The 17,214-nt window shown below is 37.8% G+C and overlaps 2 protein-coding genes across 3 annotated transcripts; one reads left to right on the top strand and one right to left on the bottom strand.

The window, feature by feature from the left end:
* The first annotated feature begins 1,214 nt into the window (after positions 1–1,214).
* LOC137713771 (gamma-tubulin complex component 2) lies at positions 1,215–9,129 on the top strand. Of its 2 annotated transcripts, none has more exons than XM_068453121.1 (21): positions 1,215–1,569; positions 1,671–1,729; positions 1,834–1,879; positions 1,967–2,101; positions 2,187–2,318; positions 2,482–2,565; positions 2,668–2,766; positions 2,894–2,985; positions 3,773–3,845; positions 3,921–4,073; positions 4,197–4,316; positions 4,441–4,494; positions 5,727–5,810; positions 5,914–5,988; positions 6,075–6,206; positions 6,439–6,564; positions 6,647–6,754; positions 7,234–7,296; positions 7,476–7,550; positions 8,495–8,691; positions 8,790–9,129. In XM_068453121.1, exons 1-21 carry the CDS (start codon positions 1,483–1,485, stop codon positions 8,914–8,916), a joined length of 2,121 nt encoding a protein of 706 aa, XP_068309222.1. In that variant the 5' UTR covers positions 1,215–1,482; the 3' UTR covers positions 8,917–9,129. The 2 variants fall into 2 exon arrangements, with proteins under 2 accessions (XP_068309222.1, XP_068309221.1); XM_068453120.1 differs by having other exon boundaries at positions 1,216–1,569; positions 8,492–8,691.
* A 1,041-nt stretch (positions 9,130–10,170) lies between these two features.
* LOC137713772 (transcription factor HBP-1b(c38)-like) lies at positions 10,171–17,214 on the bottom strand. Its single transcript, XM_068453122.1, has 12 exons — positions 16,744–17,214; positions 16,321–16,485; positions 14,909–15,012; positions 14,304–14,383; positions 14,013–14,150; positions 13,761–13,838; positions 13,615–13,674; positions 13,407–13,484; positions 13,247–13,298; positions 12,419–12,690; positions 11,305–11,553; positions 10,171–10,762 (listed from the first exon to the last, which is right to left on the bottom strand). The coding sequence occupies exons 2-12, from the start codon at positions 16,416–16,418 to the stop codon at positions 10,616–10,618; spliced, it is 1,356 nt and encodes a 451-aa protein (XP_068309223.1). The 5' UTR covers positions 16,419–16,485; positions 16,744–17,214; the 3' UTR covers positions 10,171–10,615.

Below are 17,214 nucleotides of genomic sequence, written 5' to 3'. Positions count from 1 at the left end.
ATAAAACAAAATCCTTATAATCATTAATTAGAGTTTTTTTTGCATAGCTCCATGTACTACAAAAGATATATGATGTAAATTATACTCAAGACATTAATGATATATCACATTTAAATTTAAGTATGTTGATTACCAAAATGCTTTAAATGGTTCTTCAAATCATCATTGTTTATCTCAAAACATTAATGATATATCCTCTGTTTACATAATATATGCATCTTTGATTATAAAACCAATAGAACTTTTTACTATTGATCTTAGCATTAATAGTAATTTATTCACTAATTCCACATATTCTTGTCAATTGCTTTCTTGTTATTAAATATTAATTTTGGTTATATTGTACAATATTATTAATTTTGGTCATCTTCTTCATTGGACTCCTCCTCTTCTCGTTCCACTCTGCCCATTTATCTTCCAATTTGGAATTGGATGAGGACCCCAACTGAATGCGAAGAGGATCTAAAGTTAGAATTCATTGCAAACTTGAATTGAAATGACAAATTTTAGACAATAATAACAGATATTGGAGAGGGGGAAGATGAAGGTGTGAGAATTCTACCTAATATTCAACTAATTTATTAACATTAGATGCTGAAGTTAAGAAGTGCCACATAGATAAGAATCCTATCTAAAATTTGCATAACCAATTATATCTCGACACGTGTCACTCAAAAATCCTGTCCGGAAAATTATAATGTTACATAAAGATAAGAACTATGGAGAGTTACTCATTTAGCAACATGTGTCAATTGAAATCCTAGCCGAAAAAATTATTGAGATTGTATAAAGATAAAAAATTCGGAGGCTTATTCATTTAGAGACAAGTGACACTCAAAATATGTTTGGATAACCTTATTTTAATATGGTAATTTAATTGAATTAACCAATAAGTTAAAGAATAAACTTAAAAATAATAAAATTATTAACAGGCTATGTTTACCCCCCCTTTCGGTTAAAAATGGTATATAAATATAGTCTGACACTGTTCATTTGAACATAACTTTTTACAACGCTATAATTCTTGATATGACTATACTTGGCCATTTCGATTGAAGATGGTATATAAATATAGTCTGACACTGTTTATTTTTTAATATTGCTTGTTTAAAAAAAAAAAAAAATGGAAGCTCCCGTTTACCCTTGTTCCCGCCACCCTAGCCCATCCAAGCTACCACCACTACCCACAGCCAAGACCCACCCACATTAACACTACCAGCTCTCTCTCTCTCTCTCTCTCTCTCTCTTTCCCCACGACCATCCCCCAAGCGGGTCCCCTCCCCTGCCACCATCTTCCTCTCCAGATTCTGCAATTGGACTACCTCTCTTGGTTATCCACATTTTCTAGGGATTTCAAATTTGAACGTCCTCTCTATCACAACTTCCCACGAAACAAAGCATCGTGGCCGTCGAATTTGTGCCCTAGGGGGCTTCAGATAGTTAGTCAGAGTAAGAGGGTTACTTGTGCTGTTCTGAATTCCGATGGAGAATAATACTTCAACAATTTCATGCCCCTCAACTCCTCGTTGGAACTCCGAGCGCCCTTTCCTCACCGGCCGCTTTCACCAGGTTCCTACTTTTCCCTTTAATCTTCTTCACTCCACTTCAATTTTCCTCTGTGAAGTTTGCGAATCGAAATGCCGCTGGGAATTTGACATTTTCTGTTTCAGGAAACCAAATCGACGTCGCGATTTGCAGATACGGATGGCTATTCCGTTGGTTCTCTTTCGTAAGCATGATATCACATCCTCATCCATTTACATTTGTGTTCATACATTTCTTCTTTCTGTCGTTTTTAATTGATAAAGAAAACCCCAATTTTGAAATTTGCAGCTTGGGATTCGAAAAGGCCATTGGTTGTTACAATGCTGCTGTTCAGGTGAGTTTGAATTTGAATTTGGAATTTCAAAATTTCAAAATTTCGGGTTAGTGGAAGTGGTGCTTATGATGGTTGTAGCACAAATAGGAACTTGTTGTCATCGATGACATTTTGTCTGCAATGGTTGGGATCCAAGGACGCTACGTTTCAATCAAGAGGGCGCACGGAAATGAGGACAAGTACACCTTTCAAGTTGATGCATCCATGGATTTAGCTCTTCAGGTACGAATCGGTTGAATCTCTTTGTTGTTTTATAGTCAGGCCTTTTAATATTTCTCATTTTTCTTTGGGTACTGAAATGCTTCAGGAATTAGCCAAACGGGTTTTCCCTCTGTGTGAGAACTTTATGCTTATTAACCAGTTTGTTGAATCAAGATCCCAATTCAAGAATGGCTTAGTCAATCATGCGTTTGCTGCTGCGCTGAGGGCGCTCCTTCTAGTAGGGTTATTTCTCCTCACTATTTTAAGTTGACTCAATAACCATTTCACTTCTTTGCCATTTGACCTAAAGCTCATGGTGAAGGGAAAGAATAAATATGGATAAAGAAAATGATGCATAAGTGATCTTGTCCACTGAACACCTTCCAATTTTTCTGTATTAGGATTACCAGGCCATGGTGGCACAGCTAGAACACCAGTTTCGACTGGGAAGACTGTCCCTACAAGGCTTGTGGTTTTACTGTCAGGTTTAAGCTTCTCTGAGATTTATTTTTTTATTTTTTTTTAAACTATATTTAGGGATTTTTTTTCCTTTTGAGTCTGACCGAGTTCTCTAATCTGTGTTGCAGCCAATGATGGGGTCCATGCAAGCACTATCCAATGTAATACAGAGGGCTTCTGCTAATAATTTTGCAGGTTCTGCAGTTCTTAACCTCTTGCAGAGCCAGGTACTCTTATGTCTGAGTTACATAAAATTTTGTTGCTCCCTTTAGAAGTAATAACTGTTTCCACCACTTGTTTCTCATTCTTATCTTGCTGCTATTGGTGCATACTGTGGGTCTTTGGAATAAATAGGCCAAGGCCATGGCTGGTGATAGTGGTGTAAGGTCATTACTAGAAAAGATGACAGAATGTGCTTGCAATGCATACCTTGGAATATTGGAGAGGTAATTATACTTGTGCGTGAAACTTTGCCTGCCAACTTGTTATACATCTCTTGTTAACATGACTGACTAGTTACATAAGCATAATATGCTTCAGAGACTATTCTTCCCATCAACTAAGTTCTTCCATTTTCTTGTAGAACGCTATAAAATGTTCTTTTGCTCCTTGACTATCTTTGTTTTACTTTATTTATCTTGGGGAGGAGGAGAAGAGGAGAGAAGGGGGGGGGGGGGGGGGGGGGGGGGGGTGGGTTGGGTGGGGTGGGGGTGGTGTGGAGGAGCTGGTTTTAGTTTCAAAAAAAATTTATGAGCCCAGCCAACTGCCGTATTTGGGAAATTGTGTTGGACTAAGATGTGTTGTAGACCCAAGATCACCCATGGGGGACATAATTGACACTTGGGTGTCTTGAGAGGGATTAGAAATTAGGACATATTTTAGACCGACCCAAGGGTACTGGCCATTTTAAAGATTATATGCCGGGTCCCTTACAACCCTGCTTAACCCGCTATTTGTTGTGCTGGCTTCTCTAGGTTATAATTCATGTATACAAAAGCGTTTGTGTATTCATGCTCATTTTCTTGGAGTAGTACCATATCCCTTGTTTCTATATATTCATTCCTTAAATAGTTTTGACATGAATTTCTTATTTAAGTCTATTTGAATGTGGAAAGAGAGATTAGGTTGTTTTGTTTATTTTCTTTTGGCAGTAATGGCTTTGAGTATCATTTGCACAACACTTTAGTGCTAATTTGGTTGATCCCTGGGCATGGGAATGAAATTTACTTTTAGGTGGGTTTATGAAGGAGTCATTGATGATCCTTATGGTGAATTTTTCATTGCTGAAAACAAATCTCTTCAAAAGGTATGTCATCTGATTTCAAAATTTTGAGTGCAACAATTTTAGGCTTATTACGTTACAGTTGGTTAAACTGTACAGGAAAGCCTCACTCAAGATTATGATGCCAAGTATTGGAGACAACGTTACAGCCTTAAAGACGGAATTCCTAGCTTCCTAGCAAATATTTCCGGGACAATTTTGACCACAGGAAAATATTTAAATGTCATGAGGGAATGTGGACATCATGTTCAGGTTCGGGCTATAATTATCCATTTACAATGTTTTATTTCTCTTTTAGAACACAAGAAATGAGGAAAATTCTTTCCCTCAATGTGTTTGTGTTAATACATGTCATTGACTTTATTGGATAAATAGGTCCCTCTATCAGAAAATTCGAAATTGATGACCTTTGGCTCTAATCACCGTTATCTTGAGTGTATAAAGTCTGCGTATGACTTTGCCAGCAGTGAGCTCTTAAATCTCATCAAGGCAAAGGTGAGGTTTAGTTTGTAGGAAATGTTTTTCCCCTCAATATTCTTTGGCTCTCTCTGGTCTTTGCTGCCACCTTTAATGCAATTTGTTTATGTTGTTGGCTAATCTTCCATCCTTTCTTGTGTAGTATGATCTGATGGGAAAGCTGCGATCTATAAAGCACTATCTTCTTCTTGATCAGGTATATTGTTTTATGACCAATGAACTTGGAAATAGATCACGTATATTATACACTAATATGTAGATAGATACCATGTTTCGTATGAAATCATAACTAAAAAGTTTTGAACCTTGTAGATCAGGTGGGATTCTAGGTAAAGGTTAGGTTATTCTACCTCATCTATCCCTTATAATACTTTGGACATAGTGTTTGATAACACACATCTTTCTGTCTGAAGTTACTATGCTTCTGATTTTTGGGTGGAGGGATTTGAACAAACAACAACAACAACAACAACAACAAAGCCTTACCCCACTAAGTGGGGTCGGGTATATGAATCCTAGAACGCCATTGCGCTTGGTTTTGTGCCATGTCTTCTGTTAGATTCAAGTAGTCCAAGTCTTTTCTTAGAGTCTCTGTCGAAGTCTTCCTAGGTCATTTTGCCTCATCAAGTGTGTAAATCTATATGTATATTAGCTGGCATTAATTTTCTTAAACCCTACTAAGGAGCAAGCTTGATCTTCAGGTTTAGGTCTTGTAACTCTTGAAGTACCTGGGGATTTTCCAACATTTATGTGTGTTATTAAACACTGAATATAAAAGTGAAGATAGATAGCTTAAAGGATGAAAATAGATGGCTGCCTGTAAGACACTGAAAATAGAGGACTTTTTGATGAGGTGTTTGTAATAATATCTCTTCTGCAAGCTTTTACATGCATATTTAAGAATTTGGTTTACTTTGTATTTTGAAATTTCATATAGGGAAGATATAAAAGTGAGTATTTGATAAACTCCGAAATTCTCCTTTTCGAAATAGGAACTCAAATCATTGCAGGGATATGTTTCAATTTGTATAGGTCCCAAAATTCAAGAATTCCGCATACTGCTATTACATGAAAAAGGAAAAACTCCTTAAAAGAAGGTGCATAGAACGTGCGATGTCCATGGTTTATATCATCCATGGTTAACTTTTTTAATTTCAATTACAAGAAGAATTGCCATATTTATTTATTTAGTTTTTGTGAGGTAAACATAGTTTTTTGGAGAATGAAGAAAAGGATTGTATTTATGCAATCTTAATTTATGATGCATCAAGGACTTGGTGTTTGTTGAATAATTGCACTATGTTGTGGATCTGATTAAGGAAAGATGAATCGACTTTACATGGAAATAAGCTTTCTTTTTGTTAAGTTTATTACAAAAATCATGCTATTCAAAATCAAGTGGATGGAGAACTGATGGTGTTTATACAGGGTGATTTTTTGGTTCATTTTATGGATATCGCTCGAGACGAGCTCACAAAAAAGCTTGATGAGATTTCTGTGGAGAAGCTCCAGGTTTAGTCTTCTTTCTTCATCAAGTTCCTTAGCTGGCAAATTTTTCTTTCTGCTTTCTCAATTCAAAATGACTGAGATGTTTTAACTTTTGTTGGCTGAATAGTCTCTTCTAGACCTTGCTTTGCGCACCACAGCAGCTGCAGCAGATCCTTGCCATGAGGACTTAACATGTTGCGTGGTAAACAGCTCTATCATTTTACTCATATATGACAAATTTATGTATTGATTTCCCATTAATTCAATATTCTTGCTGTTTTGCTTCAGGAAACATCTTCTTTGCTTAAAAAGCTGGGGACACTTAAAGATCGTGAAAAGAGCAGGCCTGCCCCTGATGATAATGATCTGGAGGAGCCAGTGAGCATAACTGGCCTTGAGACGTTCTCTTTAAATTATAAGGTTTGTTAATGACTTGTTTTTATTTTATTTAGTCATTTATATCTTTACTCAGCCCCATCCCCAAAAAAATCACAAAAACAGTTTGAAGTGACCCCCGAAGTATGCTAATTATACCAGAGTTTAAATGGATCTAGATCTTGAAAGTTTTCATGAAATGCCATTTAGATCTCATCCTCCTCTATGATCAAACCATTTGTCTTTGGTTTGTTATGACTGTTTGGTTCTTTTTCAGATTCGGTGGCCGTTGTCTATTGTTATCTCTAAAAATTCCCTGACAAAGTACCAGTTAATTTTCCGCTTTCTTTTCCACTGTAAGCACGTGGATCGCCAGCTTTGTGGGGCATGGCAAGCACATCAAGTATGGGCTTGATTTGATTTACTTGTAGCCAGGTCATTTAGCCTCATTTCTTTGCTTGATTTAGTGGAAATATGTATTGCAGGGAGTTCGTGCCCTTAACATGCGTGGAACTGCTATCTCCAGATCATCACTGCTGTGTCGTAGCATGCTTAAATTTATTAATAGCCTTCTACACTATCTAACATTTGAGGTAGGTTTTATCTTACAATTTGCTTTTTCCGTGGAAGATTTTTCCATGCTATAGATGTTTTGTGGTGCTTTTTCCCTATATTTAAGCACCTTGTTTTTTATCCATCGGTTTTGATTTTTAATGGTATTCTTTTTGTTTTTGGCTATTACCGCTACAACAAAGCATTGTATGTAGCGTAGGCTTATATATACATTTCATTCTTCTTTTTTCCTCATTTGATGTGTGATCCTTGTTGCATATCTTTGCTTTGCAAATCACATTGCATTCTATATAATGTTTTCTTCTATTTGAGAGATGATGTGCATCTGCATATAGACATCAGACTGCAAAGAGCATAGATGCATAGTAGACTTAAGACTGCAATGTACATCTGTAAATCACGTTGCATTTTTCTATCAGACACTTCTGAAATATATTTTCCCAGCAATGATGAGGAAATTATTAGGTTTATGTTTTCTCAGAGCAGTTCTTGTTTACAGGTTATTGAGCCCAATTGCCATGTGATGCATAAAAGACTTCAGACTGCAAAGAGCATAGATGAGGTCTGTTCTTCCTCTTATAGAAACTCTCATCTTCTTTTTAAAAAAAAAAAAAAAAAAAAAAAAAAAGAAATCTTTTGGCTGAAAAAGGAGAATTCGGTTTAGGTCATTCTGATAGATGTAGCAGTACTGTTTATTAAGAGGAAGCTCATATTTGTCTTACAAGGTTCTTCCTGTTACAGGTTATCCAACACCATGACTTTTTCCTTGACAAGTGTTTGAGGGGGTGCTTGCTTCTTTTGCCGGAATTTCTCAAGGTTTGTTCTTAATACATTCAAGCTTACTTGCATTAGTAGAAACAAGGATATATGTGTATGTGCACGCATATATATATAGAAAAGGTTGGAAAAGAATCTCTTCAACTGGAAGAGAGGAAAGCTCTAATAAGGTAACAGGGACATGGAAGGAAATGCAACAGGTCGGATATGTTTGAGGCCAAGGAGATAATATAGTGGAGATTGTTTGCGCAAAGTTGATCATAGCCTCCATGTTTAATGTAGGGCCTTATTAAGATAATGAAATTTTTAGGCATCAGGAGCCTTCGACATCAAATGTCTTGGACTCTGCAAGTCAACTCATGCGTCATGCATGAGCATAAGAACTTAATTTCTTGAACTGTTAACTTTTCAAAGCGTATAAAGTAGCTTCTTTCATAGACTCGTTGGTACACATTTTAGTGAAAAGAACCAAATTAATAAACTGCTATAAGACTATTCATGAGACCTATAAACTGATCATGCGACGTAGAGAACTCCTAATCAAAGAAATCCGCAAATTTCTTCTATTTCTTTCCACAACTAGTTTTTGTACATTTCAGAACTAGGCGAGGGAGCCTTGGACCTGCTGGAAAATGCCCGGGGGCTGGGCCCACTTTTAACTTTACTTTCAAATAATTTTGAACACTGACCAAATTTCAAAGCTTTGCCAATGCTTCAGGTTTCTCAGTACTGTAGTTACCGTGAATCCAAGCACAGCTCTGTCTTTTATCTCCACCAAGGATAATTTGGAACCAAAGGTCCAAAATTCAAAATTAGGATATGCAAAAACCCACAATGTAATAATTGGCACAGGGGATCAAGACATGTTGAGATGGGGATCATATCTCTTTGGAATCATATGTCCAGAACTAGAGTTTCGGAATTCTTGATTTGTCTTTGTTCTTTACCTTAATAGTTAATACTGAGTTGTATGAATGCAGAAGGTGGAGAGGCTGAAATTGCTTTGCTTACAATATGCTGCAGCAACTCAGTGGTTAATATCATCTTCTATTGATGTTCCTAGCCTTGTCGATTTTGATGGTTCACTTGTGCCAGAAAACCCGAAACCATCAAAATTGCGGACCCCCTCTCAGGCACTAAAATTAAGCTCCAGCAACAAAACTGTTGCTGACTCTATTCTGTAAGTTTGAAGTGGCTGTGGGATAAATGATTACACACGTGCACACCTCTCTATCTGTCTCTCTCTCTGTCTCTCTCTCAGACCCATGTATTTTGCAGGAAATTCGAGAGGGAGTTCAATGCAGAGCTTCAGAGCCTGGGACCGATATTGAACAGCAGTTCCAAAGCAGAACCATATTTGACTCATCTTTCGCAGTGCATTTTGGGGACCGGAAATGAACAATGATTTCTAGCATCTTTTCTGTTTTGGTGTGTGGAGTTCCCAGTTTGTGAAAATATTACTTGTTAGAGAGTTTTGAATTGGTCCTCTGAGTCTGCGGCTGTACTCTGAATTAGTCGTGTTTTTTTGTTTTGTTTTGGGGGAGGGCGGGTAGATCGTCAGGTTCACTGTTAATACGGTTGTAACTGGCTACTGATGAGGTGAAATTTGGTTTTTCCATCTGTTGGAAGTCTCAGTCATGATGCATGGGACTGGATATGCTGGCTAGCTTGGCGTGTTCACTAATTCGTAATTGGAGTCGAAACAAGTACCCCCGTAGCCAGGAGCACCATAAGCATATATATCGACAGGGAGTTTCGTTGATCTATGTATTTTAACTGCTACAATTAAATGCATAATTTCGATTTCCTCGTATACGTGATATAATTTCCGTAACCAGCATGGATTTCCATATGACGCTGCAGCAGGAGCGTCAACATGCGTAATTAGCCGCAGTCGTAGAATATGGATCGTGGATAGCTCTCGCAGTTTGGCGCTCTTGGTACGACTTTGGATGTCGAAGGAGATGGCACTTCTCGGCCTCCTCGAACACCGCTCGCTCGCTGTTTTTGAGTGCGTTCAGTGGCCACCACCCGACTGTCTGCTTTACGGAACAAACTCAAGTGATTTGTGGGGGTTTATTTACTGAACAACTCACCGATGGTCTGTATCTTCGGGATTCGTTTAATCTCTCCAAAATCTGCTTTCTCATCAGTGATTCCCGGGCCACTCCATTCAGAGATCCATTATCACTCCCAAAAAACCAAACTCTGCCTTACGTAAAGCTGCCATTCGTCGGAACCTATGACAAAGCACACATTTCCACTGTCGGGGCACAGGTTAGGGTAAGGAGCATATTTGCCGTGTCAAAAGTAAGGCGAGTGTTGCCTTATCCGCCGTTGAACTGATTGGCAAACGTTGCCTTATCATCGTCGCCGCCGCTACTATCTTCCAAGTCCAACTCCCTTGGGAATTAGAAAATAACTATAGGGCTTTAAATCACTAGGGACTTGAAATTCCTCGCTCAATTAAGGCGTGTAGAAGTCGAAAAAGGGTGTGCAAAAATCGCTCCCTTACTTCAAAACTCAATTTTTACAAGCACACAAAAAACAGGCACCGAAGGCCGCAATTCATCACATCTCCAACTGCCAAGAACAGTAAATTTGGGCGAATTCCCTCGCGTGACCGAATCTGTTCCAGTGAATATTACACAATCCAGAATGGCAAAACCAGTGCAACAATATAGGCCAATAACATTGAGACATCATATGTACATGTCAAAGAAAAACAAAATGCAAACCTTTTTCACTCCGATATCATCTGACTTTTGGTGTATAAATCGACATCTGTAACCTACGACAATAGCACTATTCTATTCCCTCGCTTCTATTACATCGCTAACATCATCAGATTATTCATACTACAGTTCTGAACATAGAATACAACATCTGCGCAAACATAAGTGACAATAACCTACAACTTTGATGGTGACTATGAACGTTAATCTGACTTCACGCACCTTAATCACGTCCTTGAAGGATATTGATGTCCAAACAGCTGAAGTCCATCATCTATATAGTATGGCCCTCGGCTTCATGGTGCTAATTTATGTTCCGGGACTAGCTAGCTTTACGGATGAACTTCAGGGAGAGTAATCCAATGCACGTCACTCCCTAGGCCTGGCAAGCCAAAGAGAACTGAGGGCTCGAAGACGCGAAAAATAATCATGTATTGCAAGAAGCGCACGAGCTGACTGTCGAGTAGTCAGTATACGATGCATTTGTTGTAATGTTTGTTGTCGAAGATTATCAGCCTGGCAATTGACAAAATGAGAATGAAAAAGTAAGGCATAGGTATATTGACTACTGGCAATTAAGGTATTAATTACATACATAAAGAAACAAAAATAACAAAGTAACGTTACAAATGTTTTAGGCAAGACTATGAAAAGTACTTTGAGATGGACATTGCAATCCATCTATAGCCAAATCACCAAGTTCGTTTATAATTCTTGTTAAACATGTCTTCCATGCAACAAACTTCTTGTACAAAAAAAAGATGGTATAACTGCGTTTAAAAAGATAACCACGAGGTTTACGTCTCAAAAGACGACAGTCCATTTAGCATTTGAAAACATAAATAAGGACTATATATTGTATGGGTGAAATTTAGGGCCGACAAAACTAAATGAAGAACAAAGACATGTAGGTACTAGAAACAATTTGGTTCCATTCAAACTACAGGTTCCAACAATGAAGGGCAGTCACTTCGCCAGATGCGTCACTCAGTGATACCAGCCTTTTCATGATTCAGTGGAAAAGCAAGCTAGTGGAATTAACTATTAAGGGAGTTCACCTGGTGGAGGAAACCTTCAAGAGTTCCTAGCTTTCCCATGGCCATGGCCATTTGACCCATATAGTTTGCAACATTCCCAGATGACCCTGATGGCGCAGGTGAGCCACTGGCCAAGGTCTCAGCCAGGGACTGCTGCAATGCCTCCATCCCTTGTGACAGAGCATCTTCAGCCTGCTGGGATGATTGCTGCAGGTTGTAAATACCCACCAATTGCTGCTCCGTTAATGGTTCCAATTGATTCACCAGAAGCTGCACCAATGTCAAAACAGATCAACGGGACGCAGAGAACTAAAACAATTAGAGAACATTTGAAAAGAATTTTGGGCAGCTCACTAATTACTCTTTTTAAGGAGAAAAAAAAAACATCAATTTTGCTGACAAATTAAGTTCAAAGACGGGCACTACAAATTTCCATTGCTAACCATAGAAATACTCGTTTCCATGGACATGGTTCGTGAACCTATATGACACAGCCACAGCCATGTTTGGTGTGGGCGATTCATAAACTAGAAGCCGTAGGATTGAAGCCATATATCCAACACTTCCACCATGTCAAAATAACATATTATACACTAGGAGATGGAATTGTGCAGAAACTAAAATGGTATAATTTTTTTGTGGTAAATTACAGTTTGCCCCCTCAATTTTGTGTTCAATTGCAACATCATACATCATTTTCAAAACATTACAATCTAATGCACAAACTTACAATTTCATTGCATTGCAGGTTGTGAATTAGGGTTTGAAGGAAGGATACAGTATGGTAGGTGGAGGCACGGGGTTTGGAGGGAGAGGACGCATGGGTTGGCTTGGTAGAATGGTAAGATGGAAGGGGTGGGGTCCACATGTACTTTTCTGATTTTTTGCACAAAAAGATGTTACTTTTAATTTCTAAATTGATTTTCATCTTGACTATTTTTAATTGATTCTTTATCCCACATCATCACTTAACAGTTAACTTAACAGAATTGCTAACAAATGTATGAAATTGCAATGAAATCGTAAGTTTATGTACTAGATTGTAATGTTTAGCAGATTATGTATGTGGTTGCAATTTAACAAAAACTTAAGGGGGATTCCAACTGTATCAAGAGTAGGGAGCACAAATTTTCACCTTAAGGAGCTCAGATGAGCGGAAGCCACCAATCCACATGAAACACCTTTCAGCTGGTGTTTTCCACATTCCTGACAAGATGTGGAAAACATCAGCTTTTGCAGCAGTTCCTTTTATTCTAAAAATGTCATCGTAGTGCGCAATGACATTGTCAATAACGGTACGGAGTTCAGTGTCGCCTGCATGTGAATTAACGGCAGCCCTCAACTCATTTATTTGCCTGTTGTGCTCCTCTAGCCACCTTGCATATTCCACATCAAATGCCAAAGCACCTATGAAATAAAAATACAAATAAAACAAGAATATTTTACCATCAAATATCAGTTAAGTGGGAAAACATTAACAGTTCAGCAACATAATGCCATGTTGCCAGAATCACTGATAAGGTTAATTCTTGCCTAAATGTGTGGTCCAGATTCTTAATCTAACAGCATACGAATTTTGTTTCCAAACTGTCTGGGAATAGAATATTGCCTTTTATCACACAACACAAGAAATAATGTAATGCAACATGCCGGCAACAACACCATTATTAATATGAAAAACAGACCCACTATGTAAAAATTCAGGGCATGCTCGGACCCAATTGCAGAAGACTGAGGATGCCAAAATTACAGAACAATCCAGGAAAGAGAAGCTGTAGAAGTCTCCACCCAAAATAATCGACTTACTACACAAATCTAATGCAGAGAACACCTAACCCCATCTTTACCAAATTTCTATAACATAAATATGCATATCAATGCAGCAGGAATGACACTTCTGTGATCATTTTCAAGTCCAGGAAATATTAACCAATCGGAACATGAAATTAAGAGGTTCAAATACCATTTCCACTCATTGAATGGGATTGATCTCCGGAGCTTGAAATGAATATTCCCTGCCAAAATAAAACCACTAATATGATACAACATCCATGCCCTTCCAGGAATGAAAAATAGATGATATATGATATATGTACGTATATTCAGGGACAACAAAATCCAACCTGCTGGCGGGCTCGCTGAAGCTCTTGCTCAAGCTGGGTTAATTTCAGCCGACTACTCTCAAGTTGTTGTACATATGCCTGAGAGAAGAAACATAACATTACTTCTCCATACAGAACAGTAAGCATGACTCTTACTAGACGGGGAACACTAACAACGAATAAAGGGGAAACTAATATACTCATACTAAATAATTAAATAGTAACCTACTTTTTTCCGTAATCTACTTTTCCTGGCAGCTTCACGATTTTGAGCAAGTCTTCGCAATGTCTGCAGAGATTGATTGCATGGTAAAAGGTATCCAATAATCATGCAAGATGACTATTTAATAGCATATTTAGTTGAAGTTACCAAACCTTTTGATCCCCAGGTTTTTCTTTTGACCTGTCACTGGAATCAGAAGCTAGAAGACCAGTGATTTGATTCCCTTCAATCTGCACAGGAACACTGAATTTAAATTCACCACAAAAGAAGCAGCCAAAATCAAATAAAGAATGAATATTCTCAGATGCAAAATAATTTTGTATGGCAAAATGAGGGATATCACTTTGAATCTTGGATACAGGAATGAAAAAATAAGTAGCAAAAGTGGAAGCAGGAGATGTTACCCTCTGATTTTTATCTTCCGTGTCATCTGTTGAAGTATCAGTCCTGGGGCTTCCATCTGCCATATTGGATTCCCCCCAGTTCTCGTGATTGCTACGAGATACAGAGAGGGGTTGTGGCTCTTTTTGCAGTGGAATAAGCTGAGATCCCACGAAAAAACCAAAAAGTTTATGTCTGACGATGCAAGGGACTGAATTCCAGAATGCGCGAAAGTTACAATTTTTTTTGGTCCTGTTTTCATTTTCATTTTTCATTGTTCTCGTTGTTTTGTGAGGGGGAAGAAAAATAATTACCTTGTTTAAAGCACCAAATTGGGCATCACTACTTCCCACTGCTGCCGGACTACTTAACTTGTTTTGATTAAACATTGGGCCTATAAATCAACAATGATGAAGTGATTAGGAGTCCCAATCAAAGAGATACCATAGTACAACAAAAGTGAAATATTATCTGAAACTGTACGTGCATATAAACATATTACATATGCCTCCTTTTACCAAAAAACAGAATCAGAATCACATTCTCTTCATCATATTCCAACATTGCCAGAAATTACTCGTGCTTCTGAAGTCGCACTTCAGAAAGTCAATGATGAATAGAATCTATTTTAAGGTAAGAATTGAACAACAGGACTAGAGCAGTGGATATACACTCCCAGCTGATAGGTCATTCGAGTAAACACCTACAATCAGGCACTAGGAAACTAAACATGGAAGCTGACTAGAACACTAAGAAAACCTTATTCATAAGCTCATTTACCAAGTACAAAAATTAAAAGACAATTCACAGGTTCAACCACGGTAAAATTCAAAACTGGCCTAGTATCAACTGAAAGAAACAAGAAGAAAATTGCTAGTATTGAATTTAACTTCTGATAAACACCAAGAAAGTTACATACTTCTCCCAATGTCAACAGCATCCTCTATGCGAAATCCAAGAGTTTGCTCAAGAATTCCAAAATCTGAAACTTGAGATGAACGAATGGAGCTCCCCTCTGTGACGCTGAGAAAAAAAATCGTCATAATCATGACTATCAAAATTGACGGATACAATCAAGAAAAAACAAACTAAATCCATAATCATTGGCCAGATTGATAAGGCCAAACAGAAATCATAATTCAATTACCCCTCAGAGTCAAACGTACACATGTTAAGAAGCTTCTTCATCATGATGTAAACAGATGAAAAAACTTGTATAGTCTCAAAATCAACAATAACTTTGACACTTCATTTCAGTATCGAATGGTTACCAAATTAAAGGTCATGGAAACATTTCAAGTAGCATCAGTCCTGTTCCCTAATTTTAGGATCACCACTATCATATTCTTGTATGAAAATAAACTAAAGGGACAGACTTTAGTAATTAATACTAGATAAAATAATAATACTGCTACTCTGTTTGCTTCAACGAACAGTCGCATAATTTCAAATTAAATTGGGAACAACAATTCCTCCGTAACAGAACAATACCTCAACAAATCAATTGTTGTTTGCTACCTAGCCATGGTGGATAGGGTTTTGCCCTGTCGGCTTAGGGCCAAACTTAACCACCATATACAACCAATCAACTTAATGCCCTGCTTAGTTACAAGCCAGCGCTACTAGACTTGGCCCATAACAGAACAATAGACTCCAGTTGCTTGTTTTTTACTTTTTTTTTTTTTTTTGTCCTGTTTGTTGGCTCTATTTTTTGTTATCATTTCAGCCATGAAAAAACTGAAAATCACAGGTGCAACTCCCTTTCCTCAAATCATTGTTAATATCGTGAAGAGACATTATGCCATAAAAATCTCCATACTATTTACACAAATTTGAGCTGTTGATGCATCATTCGGATAAATTCCCAAAGGTTACTTGTAACTTAGGACTCTATTTAGTAGTAAACATGTGGAAAGAATAAACTTCAGATACACATTTTTGTGCTGCTGGAGTTACAATATAAAGAGAATTCACTAGGACAAATACCTAGTCAACTTATGTGGTTGTGATTCCATTTGACCTGTGTATGATGTCAGAATTTAAGGTTCCAAGTCCCAATTTATGTTCCTTTCGATGACAAGCAGGAGATTGTAATCTCAGCAGCATATGGCAGTAACAATTCTACCACATAAAAACTAATATTCATGTTCTAGTAGCACAGAGGCCGCTAACGGATCACAGCTTCCAAACTAACTGAAAGGCCAAGGAATCATATTCAAAAGCCACGGAGCTACACTCCTACTGCCAATTAAACTTAAAAGATAAGAACAGTCATAATTCAATAAATATGTAGGAAATTAGAACTTAATAGAAGGGTAAGCAAATACCTACCTGGGATTGGGAGTGGGTACTGGAGGAACAAAGCTCGGCATCTCGGTCACGACTTTATTACCATCATTTGCACCAACTTTCACTCTTCTACTGCCCATGGATCAACATCATCATCACCGCCGCCAATCCCAGAACCAAAGAAACCCACTTTCAACAACCCCTCCACTGAAATAACAAAACAAAAAAAAAAAACAAAAAACACAAAAAAAAAAAAGAAAAACCCAAAAGCTCAGAAGCTTTCAAAAAACACAAACTTTTCAAACCAAAGTTCACACTCCTAGCTATGCAACTACCAGAAAGATCAAAACTTTACATAGAAACACACAGAAAAACAAAAACAAAATCCAATCAAAGGGCACCTACTGAACGGAAAAATGAAACATCACAAACCCCAGAAGCAAAAACACAAGATAGCTTACATACCAATAGCAGAAACTGCATGAAGAAACAAACCCTAGAGTTTGAAGTCCAGGAAGATGAAGAATCGGAGCTCAAAGGCAGTGAATTTCCAGAAATTAAGCAAAACCCAGAAGCTGAAATTGGAAGCAGAGCTCAAACAAAACCCTAACCCGTGAAGCTTTTTGAGGATAAATACCAAGTTCCCCTTTGACCTTTTCCGCCTAAATATGAGTATTATATTATATATGCCATCAAATGGCTGGAAAATTCAACTAACAGGCCCACCATGAATTCTGAGCAAAAATATTTTAACTTTTCTAATTTTCCTCAAGAGGTTTAGAGAGAGAGAGAGAGAGAGAGAGAGAGAGAGAGAGAGAGTAGAAGAGTAGAAGAAGCGTGACGTCCTGTTCAGACCAATCTCCTCTCCATACGCCCTTTTCTGCTCTGAAACATTTTCCTTCTTTCAAAACCTCACCTTCATTTTTTTGTCTTAAT

This window comes from Pyrus communis, chromosome 13 (genome assembly GCF_963583255.1).
Source record: "Pyrus communis chromosome 13, drPyrComm1.1, whole genome shotgun sequence".
In the NCBI taxonomy this organism is placed as follows: domain Eukaryota; kingdom Viridiplantae; phylum Streptophyta; class Magnoliopsida; order Rosales; family Rosaceae; genus Pyrus; species Pyrus communis.
This window is presented reverse-complemented; position numbering and strand designations above follow the sequence as displayed.